The sequence below is a fragment of the Echinops telfairi genome, unplaced genomic scaffold (assembly GCF_000313985.2).
Source record: "Echinops telfairi isolate 266 unplaced genomic scaffold, ASM31398v2 ScPeMD7_655;HRSCAF=1070, whole genome shotgun sequence".
Lineage (NCBI taxonomy): Eukaryota > Metazoa > Chordata > Mammalia > Afrosoricida > Tenrecidae > Echinops > Echinops telfairi.
In genome coordinates, this window is record NW_022104553.1 from 22,534,300 (window position 1) to 22,547,599 (window position 13,300).

Here is a 13,300-nt window from a genome sequence, read left to right on the forward strand (position 1 = left end):
TCGTGCGCGCCGCGGCCGCCGGCGCCGGGGAGCTGCCCCCTCTCGGGCCGGCCACGCTGCTGGCCATGTGCGTGCAGCATTCCGCTCGGGAGCTGGAGCTGGGCCACCTGCCGCGCCTGCTGGGCCTCCTGGCCCGACTCATCAAGGAGGCTGTCTGGGTGAGCGCCCCCCAAGGGCCCGCCCAGCCGCACCCCGGGTCCTCCCCCACCTCTCCTCCCGACGTCCAGCCCTGACCTCTTAGCTGGGTGGGAAGAGAAGCCTTGGGGCGGCCCCGTGGGATGCTGCGAGTTGAGGACTGTCCCACTTTGCTCAAAAATAGGGGGGAGAGCGCGTGCGCGCAGGTAGGGGAAGAAACCGTTCTGCGAGGTTGGAAGGGGAGCGCCATGGGATTGGAAGGAACCAATTAGGAGACGTGAGACTGGCAGCCCATTGGCTCTTCACTTGAACCTTGCAACTCCCTGCCCTAGAGTCAGTTGTGACTCTTCAGTGGGTGCCTTAGTGGGCGAGACCATTCTAGAAAGCGGGGAGAATGATCAGTAGACCCACAGGTGGAAGGGACCAGGAGAAACTGTTCTGTGCATGGGGAAAGGTACTGGTGGTCAAGTTAGGGCCTAGTGAGAAGTTGCAGAGTTTCTGAAGAAACTCCACTTTTAAAGGGTAAGAAAGAGGCTCGAGAACATTCTGTCATTTCAGAGGTAGGGTCTGTTTTGTGGGAAGAGTGAGGGGGGGAAAAAAAGACCCGTGGAAAAAATCCTTACGCGACCCCCACCCCCACCCCCCATTCCCACTTGATCTTAATTCTGCTCTTCCTGTTCCCCAGGAAAAGATTAAGGAAATTGGAGACCGTCAGCCAGAGAAGTAAGAAATTCGGGGAGAAAGGGGGTGGGGTTCTGGATTTGCATTCACTTCTGGGTTTACTTCATGTATGCCACCGTCCAAAACTTTGTTCACCAGCAAGACGCAGAGTTTGAACTGTAAAGTGGAGGCTGCTCTTCTTTTTCAACTGAGACTCAGATCTTGGGGTTTGGAGACTGGAGTGGGGATTGGTCATGGACCACAGTTCCCTTTGTTCCTCCTCAGCTACCCTGAAGGGGTCCCTGAGGTGCCCCTGACCCCCGAGGCTGTGTCTGTGGAGCTGAGGCCGCTCATGTTGTGGATGGCCAACACCACGGAGCTTCTGAGCTTTGTGCAGGAGAAGGTGCTGGAGATGGAGAAGGAGGCCGATCAGGAGGGTGAGACTGGACTCAGGCCTCCTGCTAACACCTCTACCCTGGGAGTGTGGGCTCTAGCTTTCTAGTCCTGAGTTCTCTGCCTCTAACTGCCAGCCCTGTGCTCCCTCAGACCCACAGCTCTGCAATGACTTGGAATTATGTGATGAGGCCATGGCCCTCCTGGATGAGGTCATCATGTGTACCTTCCAGCAGTCTGTCTACTACCTCACCAAGGTGGGCCTTGCCCTTTACTTCCTGTCTGACATGACATCACTTCCGGTTCCAACTGTATCCTGCTGCACTCAGGTTCCTTCCTCTTTGACCAGTAATACTTCCCGCTTCTATGACATCACTTCCTGGTTTCCTCCCTGCAGGTTGCTCTTCTGACATCACTTCCTGTGTGAGCTTACAGCACTTCTGCCTTTCTGGTTGCCCCTCCCATCTCTGCAATCATTACCCCTCACCAGGGGGGCATCAGCATCACGTTCTCAAATTCCTATTTTCTCAATCCACTCTCCAGTCACTGATATGTTGTAAATATTGATCAAATACCTACTGTCATTTCAACTAAAACCCATTGGACTAAAAACTACCTTCAAGTTTTTTCTGACTCATAGTGACCCTATATAGGGTTTCTAAGGCTGTGGAGTAGACAATTTCATCTTGCACCATTTCAATGAAAGGTTTTCTTTATAAGGTTAGAAAGCCTCAACTTTCTCCCTCAGAATGCCTGGTGGTTTTAAACTGGTGACCTTGTGGTTAGCAGTCCAGCTTAAAACTCACTCCCTTTAGGCTCTCTTTGATCAGACCTTACTTCTTGTGTTTGCAGACCTCGTTGTGGGAGCTATTCCTTTGCTTCATAACCCCTTCTGAGACATTGACCTTTCTCTGGTCATAGGATCCACCTGCAGACCCTACCTCCTGACCACCATCCTGGACCGTCGTCCTTGACCCTAGTATTCCTTCTTGGGATTCTCGGAAATTAAAGGGGGACTTTTGGGAACAGACCGTCTCTAAGTGTCCCTTGTAGCTGATTTCCTCCACGGCTTCGCTTCCTGTGCATCTTTGCCAAGTGGGGTTTTCTTCCTTCTCTGGCTCTGACTTCATTTCCTGCCCTTGGCCTGATCTCACTTTCCCCTGGCTGACTGCCACCCCAGCCGCACTTCCTGATCTCTATTCTTCTCTCCTTTGGGAATCATGGATAAATACTTCTTTGACTGAAGAGGGCCTCTTTGTCCAGGATCCTTTGTCCTCCTTGAGTTGAAGGACGAGCCCTCCACACAACCAGAAGTGGTTTTAAAATACCCAGGAAATGTCTGGGAAAGCCTTAAGACTCGAGGCATATCAGACCATCTCAGGGCTAGAAGCCCACCTAGAAAGTAGGGATTTACTCCAGGAGCCCCTGAGCCCTGGAGATAGACTGAACTACCAGTTCCCAGAAGTCTGTTCTCTCTATGCACTGTTGCCCTGAAGCTTGTTGGGAGTTGTGGTCCAGTCATTTGTTCTCGCCTCTGTGTCTCCTCAGACTCTGTATTCCACGTTGCCTGCCCTCCTGGACAGTAACCCTTTCTCAGCTGGAGCAGAGTTGCCGGGACCTGGTGCTGAGCTCGGGGCCATGCCTCCAGGGCTGCAACCTACCCTGGGCGTGTTCCAGGCAGCCCTGGAACTGACCAGCCAGTGCGAGTTGCACCCGGACCTTGTGTCTCAGACCTTTGGCTACTTGTTCTTCTTCTCTAATGCATCCCTTCTCAACTCGCTCATGGAACGAGGTGAGGGTCGGGCTGGGAGAGGGCAGGGACACAGAGACAGGGGCCACCAAGTCCCATGTCAGACACACCACGGCTTCAGAGACTCGGGAGAGCAGATGGGAAAGGAGAGATTGGTGCCATTTCTGGGGGACCGAGTGGGTCCAAGGGGACGGTTGTGTCCATGAGGAGTAAATAGGCGTGAGACAAGACATGTAAAAGCTCACCTCTTCCACTGGAGACCGGAACCAGAATGAGAGAGTGATCGAAGGGAAAAAATTAGGAGACAGACAAAAGTATTGGGGTGCTCACCTCTGCCATGGCTTCAGGAACCAGGTCTCAACAGAGAGCGTAATGTGTTCTCTCATGAGCTAATGTAATCTGGGGCATGCAAGCCACAGTAAGCACATACGTAACAGGAAGGGGATTGTATTAGAGGCATATGTGTAACAGGAGGGGGCCGAGCTAGGGGTGTACACGCAATAGGAAGGGGAGGTGCTAGAGGCACACATGTGACGGGAAGGGATATATGGAACGAGAGGGGTGGACTCTACAGTCAAGATGGCAGCCTTGCCTTGGTCATCCTCTGAGTTGGCTTGACCTTAGATACCTTTGAGCTCTTCTCCAAGGGAACCATCTATGATCCTTATCGGAAGGGAGTGGGACAGACAATAGGATCTGATTGCTTTTGATGGCCGATAACCTTCAGGCAGATAGCCTTCACGCAGTTGACCTTCAAGAGTACAGTGAGCCCACCCTGTGTTTGCAAACAGCCACTTACATTTGGCATTATTATAAGGGGACATTGAGGGGAATGACCTTTACTTGGGAGCAAGTGACTGGAACTTATCTCCAACTTACCAATGTGAGGCTCCCCCTCCAGGGCAGCCCCAGCCTCCCACATTTTGGAAGGTTGCGAGTTTGCCCCGCATATACTGTCTTCCTGGTTTTCAGTTTCCCACCACCATCCATGTCCCTTCTCCCCTCCCTCAACAGGTCAAGGTCGGCCTTTTTATCAGTGGTCACGAGCTGTTCAGATCAGAACCAACCTGGATCTTGTCCTGGACTGGCTGCAGGGGGCTGGCCTTGGTGATATCGCCACTGAATTTTTCAGGAAACTCTCCATGGCTGTGAACTTGCTTTGTGTGCCCCGCACCTCTCTGCTCAAGGTGACTCCCAGTCAACTCTACCTGCCCCCTGACATCTGATTCCCCAACCATCTTCTGTATAACCACCCTTCGAATCCACATCACCTCCAGCTCCAGCTTAGACATGAGATTTGGCAGCTAGAAAGAAGCCCAGCACAAGCAGTACTTGGCTGAGTCTGATTCCCTGTGGGACATCTTACACACAGTTCCAGAGCCCCCCCACATGCTGACTCAGGAAGTCTTGTGGTAGTTCAAGCTTTCATTGAACGGGAACTACATGTCACTGTGGTTAGCATATTTCATTGAACTTTAATGCATCCTGCAAAGTACATTACTAATAGGCAGTTTCTCAGAGGAGGGAAAGCTGATCAAATAGGATAGGTAACTTGATTTTATTTTCTTATTCTTATTTATTAAGGTGTACAAAGGCTTTATGAAGCACAGAATGGTATTCTGAGTCCTTTTGGAATCTTCAGAACAACCCTAGTAGGCTGTTATTGTTAGATGTCATTGAATCAATTTAGACTCTCACTGACTCTATGTACAACAACAAAGCACTGCCTAGTTCTGTGCCCTCAGTTGTTATGTTTGAACCCATAGTTGAACCCATTGTTGTCAAGCAGGATGTCCATTTCCAGGGACTGGTCTCTCCTGATAACATGTCCAAAGTAGGTGAGACAAAGTCTCGCCATCTTGCTTCTAAGGAGCAATCTGACTGTACTTCTTCCAAGACAGATTTGTGGATGCCTTTGACATCTATGGTACTTTCGGTATGCTTCACCAGCACCATGCTTCAAATGCATTCATCCTTTTTCAGTCTCCCTTATTCAGTGTCCAACATTCATAGGCATAGGAGGTGATTGAAAAGACCATGGCTTGGGCCAGGTCTTTAGTCCTCAAAGTAACAGCCTGGCTTTTCAATATTTCAAAGAAGTCTTGTATTCAAAGGGAGCCCCATTGAGAATAATGAATCCCAGTGTAAACATCATTCCATGATATCAACCAGGATCCAATCTTGTTTCTTCTGTGCTCTCATCCACTCCATGTACCTTATTTTACCTGAAGCACATAACTTTGTCTCTCCCCCGTTTTTTAATTGTTGAGTCTGCATTCTTCAGTTATGTCAGGGACAACCAGGCCCCACAGCACCCAAAAGGGGCTGCAGAAGTCTACTCCCCTGCATCCATTTCCTTTATAGAGGTCTTCCATTTAGGATTTCTTCGCCACCCCATAGTGACCTTAGACTTCTTTCCTGATCATCCCACCCAGGCTTCATGGAGCAGTCTACGAACTGACCATCCCACCTTGACCCCTGCTCAGCTCCATCACCTGCTCAGTCACTACCAACTGGGTCCGGGGCGTGGGCCACCACCTTCCTGGGACCCACCCCCTGCAGAGCGAGATGCTGTGGACACAGGTGAGGAGCAACTGGGACACGAGAGCTGTCCGCTTTCTTCTTTTAAAATTTTAATTCCATTGGGGGCTCTGACAGCTCTTACAACAATCCATACATCCATTGTGTCAAGCACATTTGTACATATGCTGGCCATCATCGTTTTCAAAACCTTTTCCAAAAAAAAAAACAAACAAAAAATGTTCTTTCTACTCGAGCCCTGGGCATCAGCGCCTCCTTTTTACCCCTTCCTCCCCCACCATGGATAAATTATTTTCATATCTTACACCATCCACTGTCTCCCTTCACCCATGTTTGTTGTTCGTCACTCTGGGGCAGGGGTGGGTGTGTGACACATCAACCATTGCGAACAGTTCCCAAGCTTTCTTCTTTACTTGAGTCCTTAGGAGCCCATTTCCCTGTCGCATCCTCCTCCTGATGCAGGATCCTGGATTCCTAGCCTCTTCCTTCCCCAGGAAGAATGTGTGCAGACCGTAACTCCGTTCTCAGGATCTCCACCTAATTCAGACCTATACTTTCCATTCCCATGAATCCTTCAGACGAAGTTCCTATTCCCAGCCATTTCCCCCTCGCAGACCTAAGAACCCAAACGCAATGCTTGTTTCCCCGACAACGGTGACCTTTCGTTGTCTGTACTACAACTCCCATCATGCTCCCTGACTCTGAGACGCCTGTTAGAATAGGCTCTGCTGGGGGAGTGGCTGGTGTAGACGTTTTCTCTTCCTGGGGGTGGGAGGCGGCCTGGTTCGTCCCGTCAGCGCTGCCCCAGGCCTGCTTTCAGAATTTAACCCCCTTCTCCTCGGACTCACAGGGGACATCTTCGAAAGCTTCTCCTCCCACCCGCCCCTCATTCTGCCCCTGGGCAGCTCACGCCTGCGTCTCACGGGGCCAGTGACCGACGACGCCCTGCACCGAGAACTATGCAGGCTCCGCCGACTTCTCTGGGACCTTGAGCAGCAGGAGCTGCCGGCCAATCATCGCCACGGACCTCCCGTGGCCACGCCTCCTTGACAACCAATAACAAATGAGCGCGGGAACCTTGAAACTTCGTCGGCTCTTAACTCACAGGAGCCCGTCTGAGCGCAGAGGTTTCTGGGAGTTGTAGTTCTCCCCCCCCCGGGTGGCAGTCTAGGCGTTTGAATTGTGGAACAGCGGAGGATGGGACAGTGGGGAAATGGGCTTGAAATGTGGGTGCCAAGAAGCAATAAAGATATCTGTGGTAATTGGCAATGCCTGGCTTTTTAAGACTCGGGGCGCTAGTGTTGGTTTTCCGAGCCCTTGCTTGGAGTGCTGGGCCCCTGCTGAGACCAAGGGCATATTTATAGTCATGGCCTCAGCGTGCCCTCCTGCTGGTAATCCGACCTGGGGGCGGAGGAGCCTCACACACAGCTCAGATCAGAGCCCTCATTTTGCAGTGCCAAATGCCAGGCCCTAGGTCCTGGCCATTGGGAACCCCTTCGACTCCCCAAATTCAGATTCCAGCCCCCCCCCTCACACTCAGGAGTCCGGACCCCCAGCCCCCTCCTAGACTTCTGTCCCATATTCAGCCCTTTCCCTGGCTATATGTTTCATGTCATCTTGTGCCTGCTGCCACACGCGGGTGGCCTTTCCAAAACCCAGGATCCAGGACCCCATCCTGTCCGTCTTCAAATCGAGATGTCTAGGTCCCCCCTCCCCCTCCTTCTGCGACCCAGACATCCGAGTTTGTGTTACCCCTCTCCCCCAGGAATCGCAGACCCCTGTTCCCCAGACCCCAGATTCCTCCCGGACCCAGTCTCAACCTCGCCACGTTGTTCCACACACCCAGAATTGGGGGTGGAGGGGCTAACCGCGCCCTCCCCACCATCCTCTCCAGAGCCCAGGAATCCCAACTCCCTTCTTCCCTAGACCTAGGAATCCGGGTTTCCAACTTGAACTTTTCACTCCCCTGACTCTGACTGCTGCGTCAGGAAAAAAGCAGGCGACAGGTGGCACCTGCCGGCCAGGCAGGGACGTGACCACCTGCCGCTGCAGCTCACACGGCAACCCCCTGCGGGCACCTGCTTCCGTCAGTCCGCCCAGCCGGCCCCGCCCGGTGGTCTAGCGGAGCAGGGCCTGGAACCCTGGGATCCGCCCAGGCCCCGCCCCGCCCCGCCCCAGCCCTGCCCTTACTTCTCCTCTGCTCCCAGACAGGCCTGAGGCCGGGCGCCGGCACGCCCCTGAAAGGGGAGGGGGTCCCAGACTGCAGGGGTGTGTGTGAAACTGACAGCCTCCAGCCCAGACGGCCACACAGCACCGCTGCGACGAACTTACCTGGTGAGAAGCCTTAGGGGGTGCAGGGGGGAGACCTTTTTTGTCACCACCCCTGCTCCCGCTTCCTTCTGAGATGCAGGTGACAGGAGCCCTTCAACACCTGCCAAGCCCTTTCCCCCCTCTAGAGCAAGGATCTTTGAGTCTAGACCCTTCAGAGAATGATGAGTGACCAGCCCTTCTCCTTCACAATTCAGGAACCCAGGCCCTAGCCCCCTCCTCCCGCAGACCCTGGAGTCTTATAAGCCCCAGCTTTCTCCTCCCAAAGACCCAGGAGTCACAAGCCTCAGCTCCGGGAACCTAGGCCCTCAACCCCTCATCTCTTAGATCCAAGAGTCCTGACCCTCCAGCCCCTCCATTTCCAGGAACTAGCTGTTTAAGGTCCCAGAGAGGACCCCCCCCCCCCAGTTCTAACCTCCCTCAGCTAGTCTTCCTATAAGTTCACACGCAGGGACAGCCTCTGACCTCACTGATCCTGCCCCCCCCTTGGGGGTTCTGCCACTACCCCCTCCCATTCCAGGCCCCCACCACGGCCTTGGCCATGACCCTGGCGGCTTCCTCCCAGCGCTCCCAAATCATTCGCTCCAAGTTCCGTTCTGGTGAGAGGCTTCTGTGTGTGGGGAAAGGGTCCCGGGAGTGTGCACAGCTGCAGGGAGGGGGGACAGTAGGTCACCAGGGAGACACTGTTTTCTGGGCTAAAGGTTACTTGTGCAGTAAGGAGAGAAGAGGGGGTCAGTGAGAGAGGGGGGATGGCTGGAATAATGGCGGTGGGGGTATTTATGTGTAGAAGAGTAGAGAGACAGGTGTACAAAGTATTGGGGCAGTGGGGACTTGCCTTGGAGAGGACAACTAGCAATCGAGGCTGGTCAGTGTCGAAGGCCTTGAGTCAGGACTTGGGGGGGTGGGCAAGGGTCCGCAGCTGCAGTGACTTTCTTGGAGAAGGGGTGCTGGGGGGGGCAGCTTTTGAGTGTGCAAAGGAGTGTGCCCGCGATAAACAGAGCAAGAAGGGTGATGAGGAAAAGTCCTTGCTCCCAGGAATCCTGAGTGTGCAAATAGTGCAAGACCCAGCTGAAGCCGGCGCCCAAGGGTGCCAGTGCACAAAAGCAGCAATATGTACATTAAGGGAGCTCAGGGAGAAGGAGGTTTACAGGGTGGGTTTGCAAACGGGAGATGCGAGTGGCCCCGTGCTAAGCGAGGTACGCGCGTAAAAGGAGGGCCAGGGTTGCCAAGATGGCGATTGTGCCCGGGCTGGGTGGGCACTCTCCCCAGGGGCAGGTGGAGCTGGGGGCAGGGCGGACGCCTGCCGGCACGCTGGCTGGCTCCTGGCCCCAGCTCAGCCCAGGCCCTGGGCTGCGGCGCTTCGCTGGCAGGGAGCAGGCGGGAGGCCCAGGAAAGGGAGCGGGCTGCCCGCCCACCCGCCTGCACCGGGTGTGTGTTAGGGGGCTGGGCACGCGTGGCCCGCCAACAACTGCAGATCCCGCCTGCCTGACAGCCCGGGCTCCTGGGGTACTCCCTTCCCGCCTTCCTCCTCCCACCTTCCACCTCCCTCCCCAGTTCTCCAGCTGCGGATCCACAGACGCTATCAGGAGCCCAGTAAGTGGGGGGAGGGGGCGAAAGGGAGGGCCTGCTGACCTCTTCTGTGGGGGGAGGGAACCCTGGAGTTCCACCGTCCAGTCCCCACATGCAGCACCAGCTATATAGAAATCCAATCCTGTCCTTTGCTGGGAACCCAGGAATTCGGCGCCCCTACCCCACCCTATCCTAGCTCCCCCACAGGGGGTGCCTGTACCCATCCCCTCTTCAGATTCCACACTCAGCCAGTTCCTAGCCTTCCTAAGACAGAGGACTCCAGGCCCCACCCCTGGCCTTGCAAAAATCCCAGAAATCTGTGGTCCTAGGCTCCCACACCCCTTGGTAACCAAAGACATGCTCCCAGCTTTTCTTGAGAACATAGACAAGTCTGCGGGCCCTTGGTCGGTTCTCAGATTCAGGGGTTTGCAGCGCCTAGCTTCTCACCACTTCTTGGGGACTCTGCTTAGCTCTCTGGGCCTGCCCTCCTGCACCAGGGGGCCCCAGGGGCCTCCAGAGGCCTCCTCCCTGCAAAGCCCTGCTCCTCCCTCCTGGCTCTCCCCCTGCAGGCTTCTCAGACTCCATCATCTCTCCAGTCTCCGGGGCCGGGGCCGTTCTGGGCCCGACTCCGATCTCTCCCTCAGACCCGGACCCTTTCTTCTCCGGCCTTGGGGTCCAGCTCCCTGAGTTAGAATACACCCCGTGGAGGTCTCCAAAGAAGGTGAGTCTCGAGATGGGCATGCTGGTAAGTTCCCCTGAAGGTCTATCCTAGCTCTTCCTTGCTGCACATAGGCTCCTTTCTTCTCTCTAGCCTTCCCAGAGGAGACTGGTGGTGTAGTGGGTTAGATGATGAGTTGGGGGCTCCTATCCTCAAGGTCAATGGTTCCTAAGCCACCAGCTTCTCCCCTGGAGAAAGATGAGGCTGGCCGATCCTTGGAAGACTGACAAGCTTTGGAAACCCACGGGGGCAGTGGTGCTTTGTCTGCAGGACCTCTAAGATGGCACTGACTGATGGTTTTGTTTGTTTGTTTCATTTTCCTCAGCCGCCCCCACGCTTTGCATGAGTTTCCGGGTCCTGAAGATGGGCGTGGAGCCCAAGGGCATACCCTGACCTCTGACCTACTTTTACAGACCTTTCCTAAGATCTTCCCACATTGGCAGGAGCCCAAGCCCAACGGGCACTTGACCTACCACCAATACATGCCCCCAGAGCCAAGGCAAGGGTCTAGGGGAGACCCCCAGACTGACGGGACAGCTCCGGGACCCCCAGGACCACCCCTGTGGGATGGAACAAACGCACAGCCACCATATCCTAGGTATGTCTGTCCCTCGTTCTGCTTCTGTCCTTCCTTCCGGAACCCACCAGCCTCCCTTCCTCAGCAGGTCTGAGTCTGGGAGCCCAGCTCCTCCCTTCCGGAAGACCTCCCAAAGCCCAGGCCCCAGGTCCTTAGGAGTCAAGTCCTTCAGCACCCCAAGAGTCCTAGCACCACCACCACCCCACCCATACCAGTTGCGGGAGTCCTCCCAGGGTCCACAGGCCCTATCTGCGTGGTGGCCCCCTGGATCTTTGGGGAGCCTCCCTGGTCCTGGTCCCCAGAACAGCTAGCTTTGATCCAGCTGTTTTTACTACTCACTGTTCCTTCTCAGGGCTGTCGCCAGGATGAAGCCCACTCCCCAGACTCCTTCCCCGCCAGGGGCCCCCAGCCCCTCACCCCCGCCCCACAAGCTGGAACTTCAGACTCTCAAACTAGAGGAGCTGACGGTGAGTTTCAGGAGTAAATGCTCAAGAAATGGGGGGGGGTCCCCCAGTTTCATCCTTTCCAAGGTCCGAAGAGTGGGTTCCCAAGACCCCTCCCAGCCCAATCAGCCCCCCTCTTCCCGTTTCCCGCCCCAGGTCTCCGAGCTCCGCCAGCAGCTCCGCCTGCGGGGCCTCCCGGTGTCAGGGACCAAGTCGATGCTCCTGGAGCGCATGCGCGGCGGCGCTCCGCCCCGCGAGCGGGGGAAGCCGAGGCGCGAGGACAGTCCCTCGCGGGCTCCGTGGCCGCGCCTCAGGCCCAAGGCCCTAGGAGCAGCCCGGCGGCAGACCTCGGTGAGGGCAGGGCATGGGGCGGGGTTGTATTCGTGTGGACCAATGAGGAGAGAACATGGTAATGAGGCGGGTAATTGGAAAACGAATAGCCAATGAAGTGGCGGGGGTGTGGTCTAGCAGCCGGGGGGGGAACCGTGGTGGCCGGGGGGCGTGGTTCAAGCAAAGAGGGCGGGTACTAGGGGCAGCAAAGCCAATGAAAGGCGAGGGTACGGGCAAAGGCGGGTCAGGGAGGGAGGGGTCGCACGAGGGGCGTGGCTATCAGGGAAAGCCAGTGGGTTTGTGCCCCGTGGGCGTGGCTTACTAGAACCCACGCTCTCCGCGGATCTAGTTCAAGGCCAGTCCGGCGTCCGGCCCGCCCCCGCCGCCGCCGCCGCCGCGAGCCCCGGACACCCTGGTGGCAGCGCCGGCTCCGGCCTCAGCCCGGATCACCTCCGCACCGACGTCCGCGGCCCTGACCCTGGAGGAGGAGCTGCAGGAGGCGATCCGGAGGGCGCAGGTGAGAGGGAGCGGGGCCGAGGCGGGGTGAGGGGTCCCTGGCAGGATCCGGCCGGAAGCCCAGGTTCACGCGGCTTCTGCCGTCCATCCGCAGCTGCTCCCGAACCGGGACATCGATGACATCCTGGAGGAGGCGGTGGAGCCTGAGGGTAAGAACCAGGCTCCTCCTTCTGGGGCGGAAGAGGGGGGCTGTGCGGGCGGCCGGCTGGGGGCGGCGGGGGTTCTGGACTCAGGTTGGAGGGAGGAGATTCGATTCGGGGATTGGGCTCCGACTTGGCTCCGGTCTGATGGAGGAGAGGGCACTGGTAGTGGTGGGGGTGGGGCGCTCAGACTTAGGTCTGAGGGACGAGGGCTGAGGTGCTGGACTCCAGCTCTGAGGGTGAAGTGGTCAGTGCTTGGACCCCCAAGTCTGAGGAAGGAAATGGAGAGAGAGAGTTTTCAGACTTTAGGTCTGAGGGAGGAAAGGACTGAGGTTCTGGACTCATGGGAGTAGATTTGAGAGCACCATCCCTGCCTCCTCAGCTCATTTTCCATTCCTTCCCCAACAGACCCGCTGCCCCCCATCCCTCTGGACTTCCCGGGCTCCTTTGACGTGCTGTCCCCCTCCCCGGACTCTGAAGGCCTCTCATCTGTCTTCTCTTCCTCACTCCCCTCCCCCACGAACTCCCCACCTCCTGCTGCTGCCAAGGGCCCCATGGACCCCTTGGACTGGCTGGAGGCTCTGAGTGGGGGTCCCCCACTGGGCTGTGGGCCCCCAGCTCCCAGCATCTTCTCAGCTGACTTCTCTGACTCCAGCGGGACCAGGCTGTGGGACCTACTGGAGGGTCCCTGGTGATGGCAGCCATGGTCTTCAGAGACTGAGAGCTGGTGGGGGTAGGGAGGTCAGGGAGGAGAGACTCCCAGTGGGTCAAGCGATGGAGCTGCTTGCACCACAAACACGGGATCAGAGGCAGCCCTTGAGACTTCTTGGAGTGACCTTTGCTTGCCTGACCTCCGTATGGCCTCCCCTCATGGATGATGTGGGGTAGGGGGTTTCTTGGCTGCTGACCAGCGCAAATAAGGTGCTTGCTACTTTCTTCAGAACCCCGGATGTGTTCATTCCCACCCCCTGCCTGTTGTCTGGGGACCTGGAAGGGAAGCGGGGACGTAATTGAGCCAGAGTCCTGGTCCCACCCTGGGTTTTCAGTGTTGGAGGGCACGGCAGAATCCATCCTGAATCTGCAGGCCCCACGTGTACAGAAACCAACTCTGCTCGGCTGTGACTTCTCTGGGGTAAATCGCCAGGCCTTTCTTCCAAGGGATCCCTGTTGTGTGTTTTTGGGTACTGTTGAGTCCGTTGC

General features: G+C 56.4%; 2 protein-coding genes across 2 annotated transcripts in view; both read left to right on the top strand.

Moving 5' to 3' along the window:
* RASIP1 (Ras interacting protein 1) overlaps positions 1 to 6,744 on the top strand; it is a 14,680-nt gene extending 7,936 nt beyond the window's left edge. The window contains exons 4-11 of the mRNA XM_045292643.1: positions 78 to 158; positions 821 to 858; positions 1,081 to 1,232; positions 1,342 to 1,445; positions 2,737 to 2,980; positions 3,953 to 4,125; positions 5,374 to 5,521; positions 6,330 to 6,744. Coding sequence (XP_045148578.1) covers positions 78 to 158; positions 821 to 858; positions 1,081 to 1,232; positions 1,342 to 1,445; positions 2,737 to 2,980; positions 3,953 to 4,125; positions 5,374 to 5,521; positions 6,330 to 6,529 — 1,140 coding nt within the window. The 3' untranslated portion in view covers positions 6,530 to 6,744. The remainder of the gene's footprint in view (positions 1 to 77; positions 159 to 820; positions 859 to 1,080; positions 1,233 to 1,341; positions 1,446 to 2,736; positions 2,981 to 3,952; positions 4,126 to 5,373; positions 5,522 to 6,329) is intronic.
* A 994-nt stretch (positions 6,745 to 7,738) lies between these two features.
* On the top strand, positions 7,739 to 13,043 carry MAMSTR (MEF2 activating motif and SAP domain containing transcriptional regulator). Its single transcript, XM_045292823.1, has 10 exons — positions 7,739 to 7,813; positions 8,328 to 8,406; positions 9,362 to 9,400; positions 10,021 to 10,097; positions 10,508 to 10,692; positions 11,024 to 11,138; positions 11,271 to 11,465; positions 11,794 to 11,961; positions 12,055 to 12,109; positions 12,509 to 13,043. The coding sequence occupies exons 2-10, from the start codon at positions 8,349 to 8,351 to the stop codon at positions 12,793 to 12,795; spliced, it is 1,179 nt and encodes a 392-aa protein (XP_045148758.1). The 5' UTR covers positions 7,739 to 7,813; positions 8,328 to 8,348; the 3' UTR covers positions 12,796 to 13,043.
* Positions 13,044 to 13,300: the final 257 nt, after the last annotated feature.

What these genes read in the sequence shown, in the direction of transcription:
- MAMSTR (XM_045292823.1), top strand. Translation starts at nt 8,349, where the DNA reads ATGACCCTGGCGGCTTCCTCCCAGCGCTCCCAAATCATTCGCTCCAAG. An exon ending in TCGCTCCAAGTTCCGTTCTG is followed by an intron (nt 8,407 to 9,361) that starts GTGAGAGGCTTC and finishes CTCCCTCCCCAG; the next exon opens with TTCTCCAGCTGCGGATCCAC. An exon ending in GGAGGCGGTGGAGCCTGAGG is followed by an intron (nt 12,110 to 12,508) that starts GTAAGAACCAGG and finishes CTTCCCCAACAG; the next exon opens with ACCCGCTGCCCCCCATCCCT.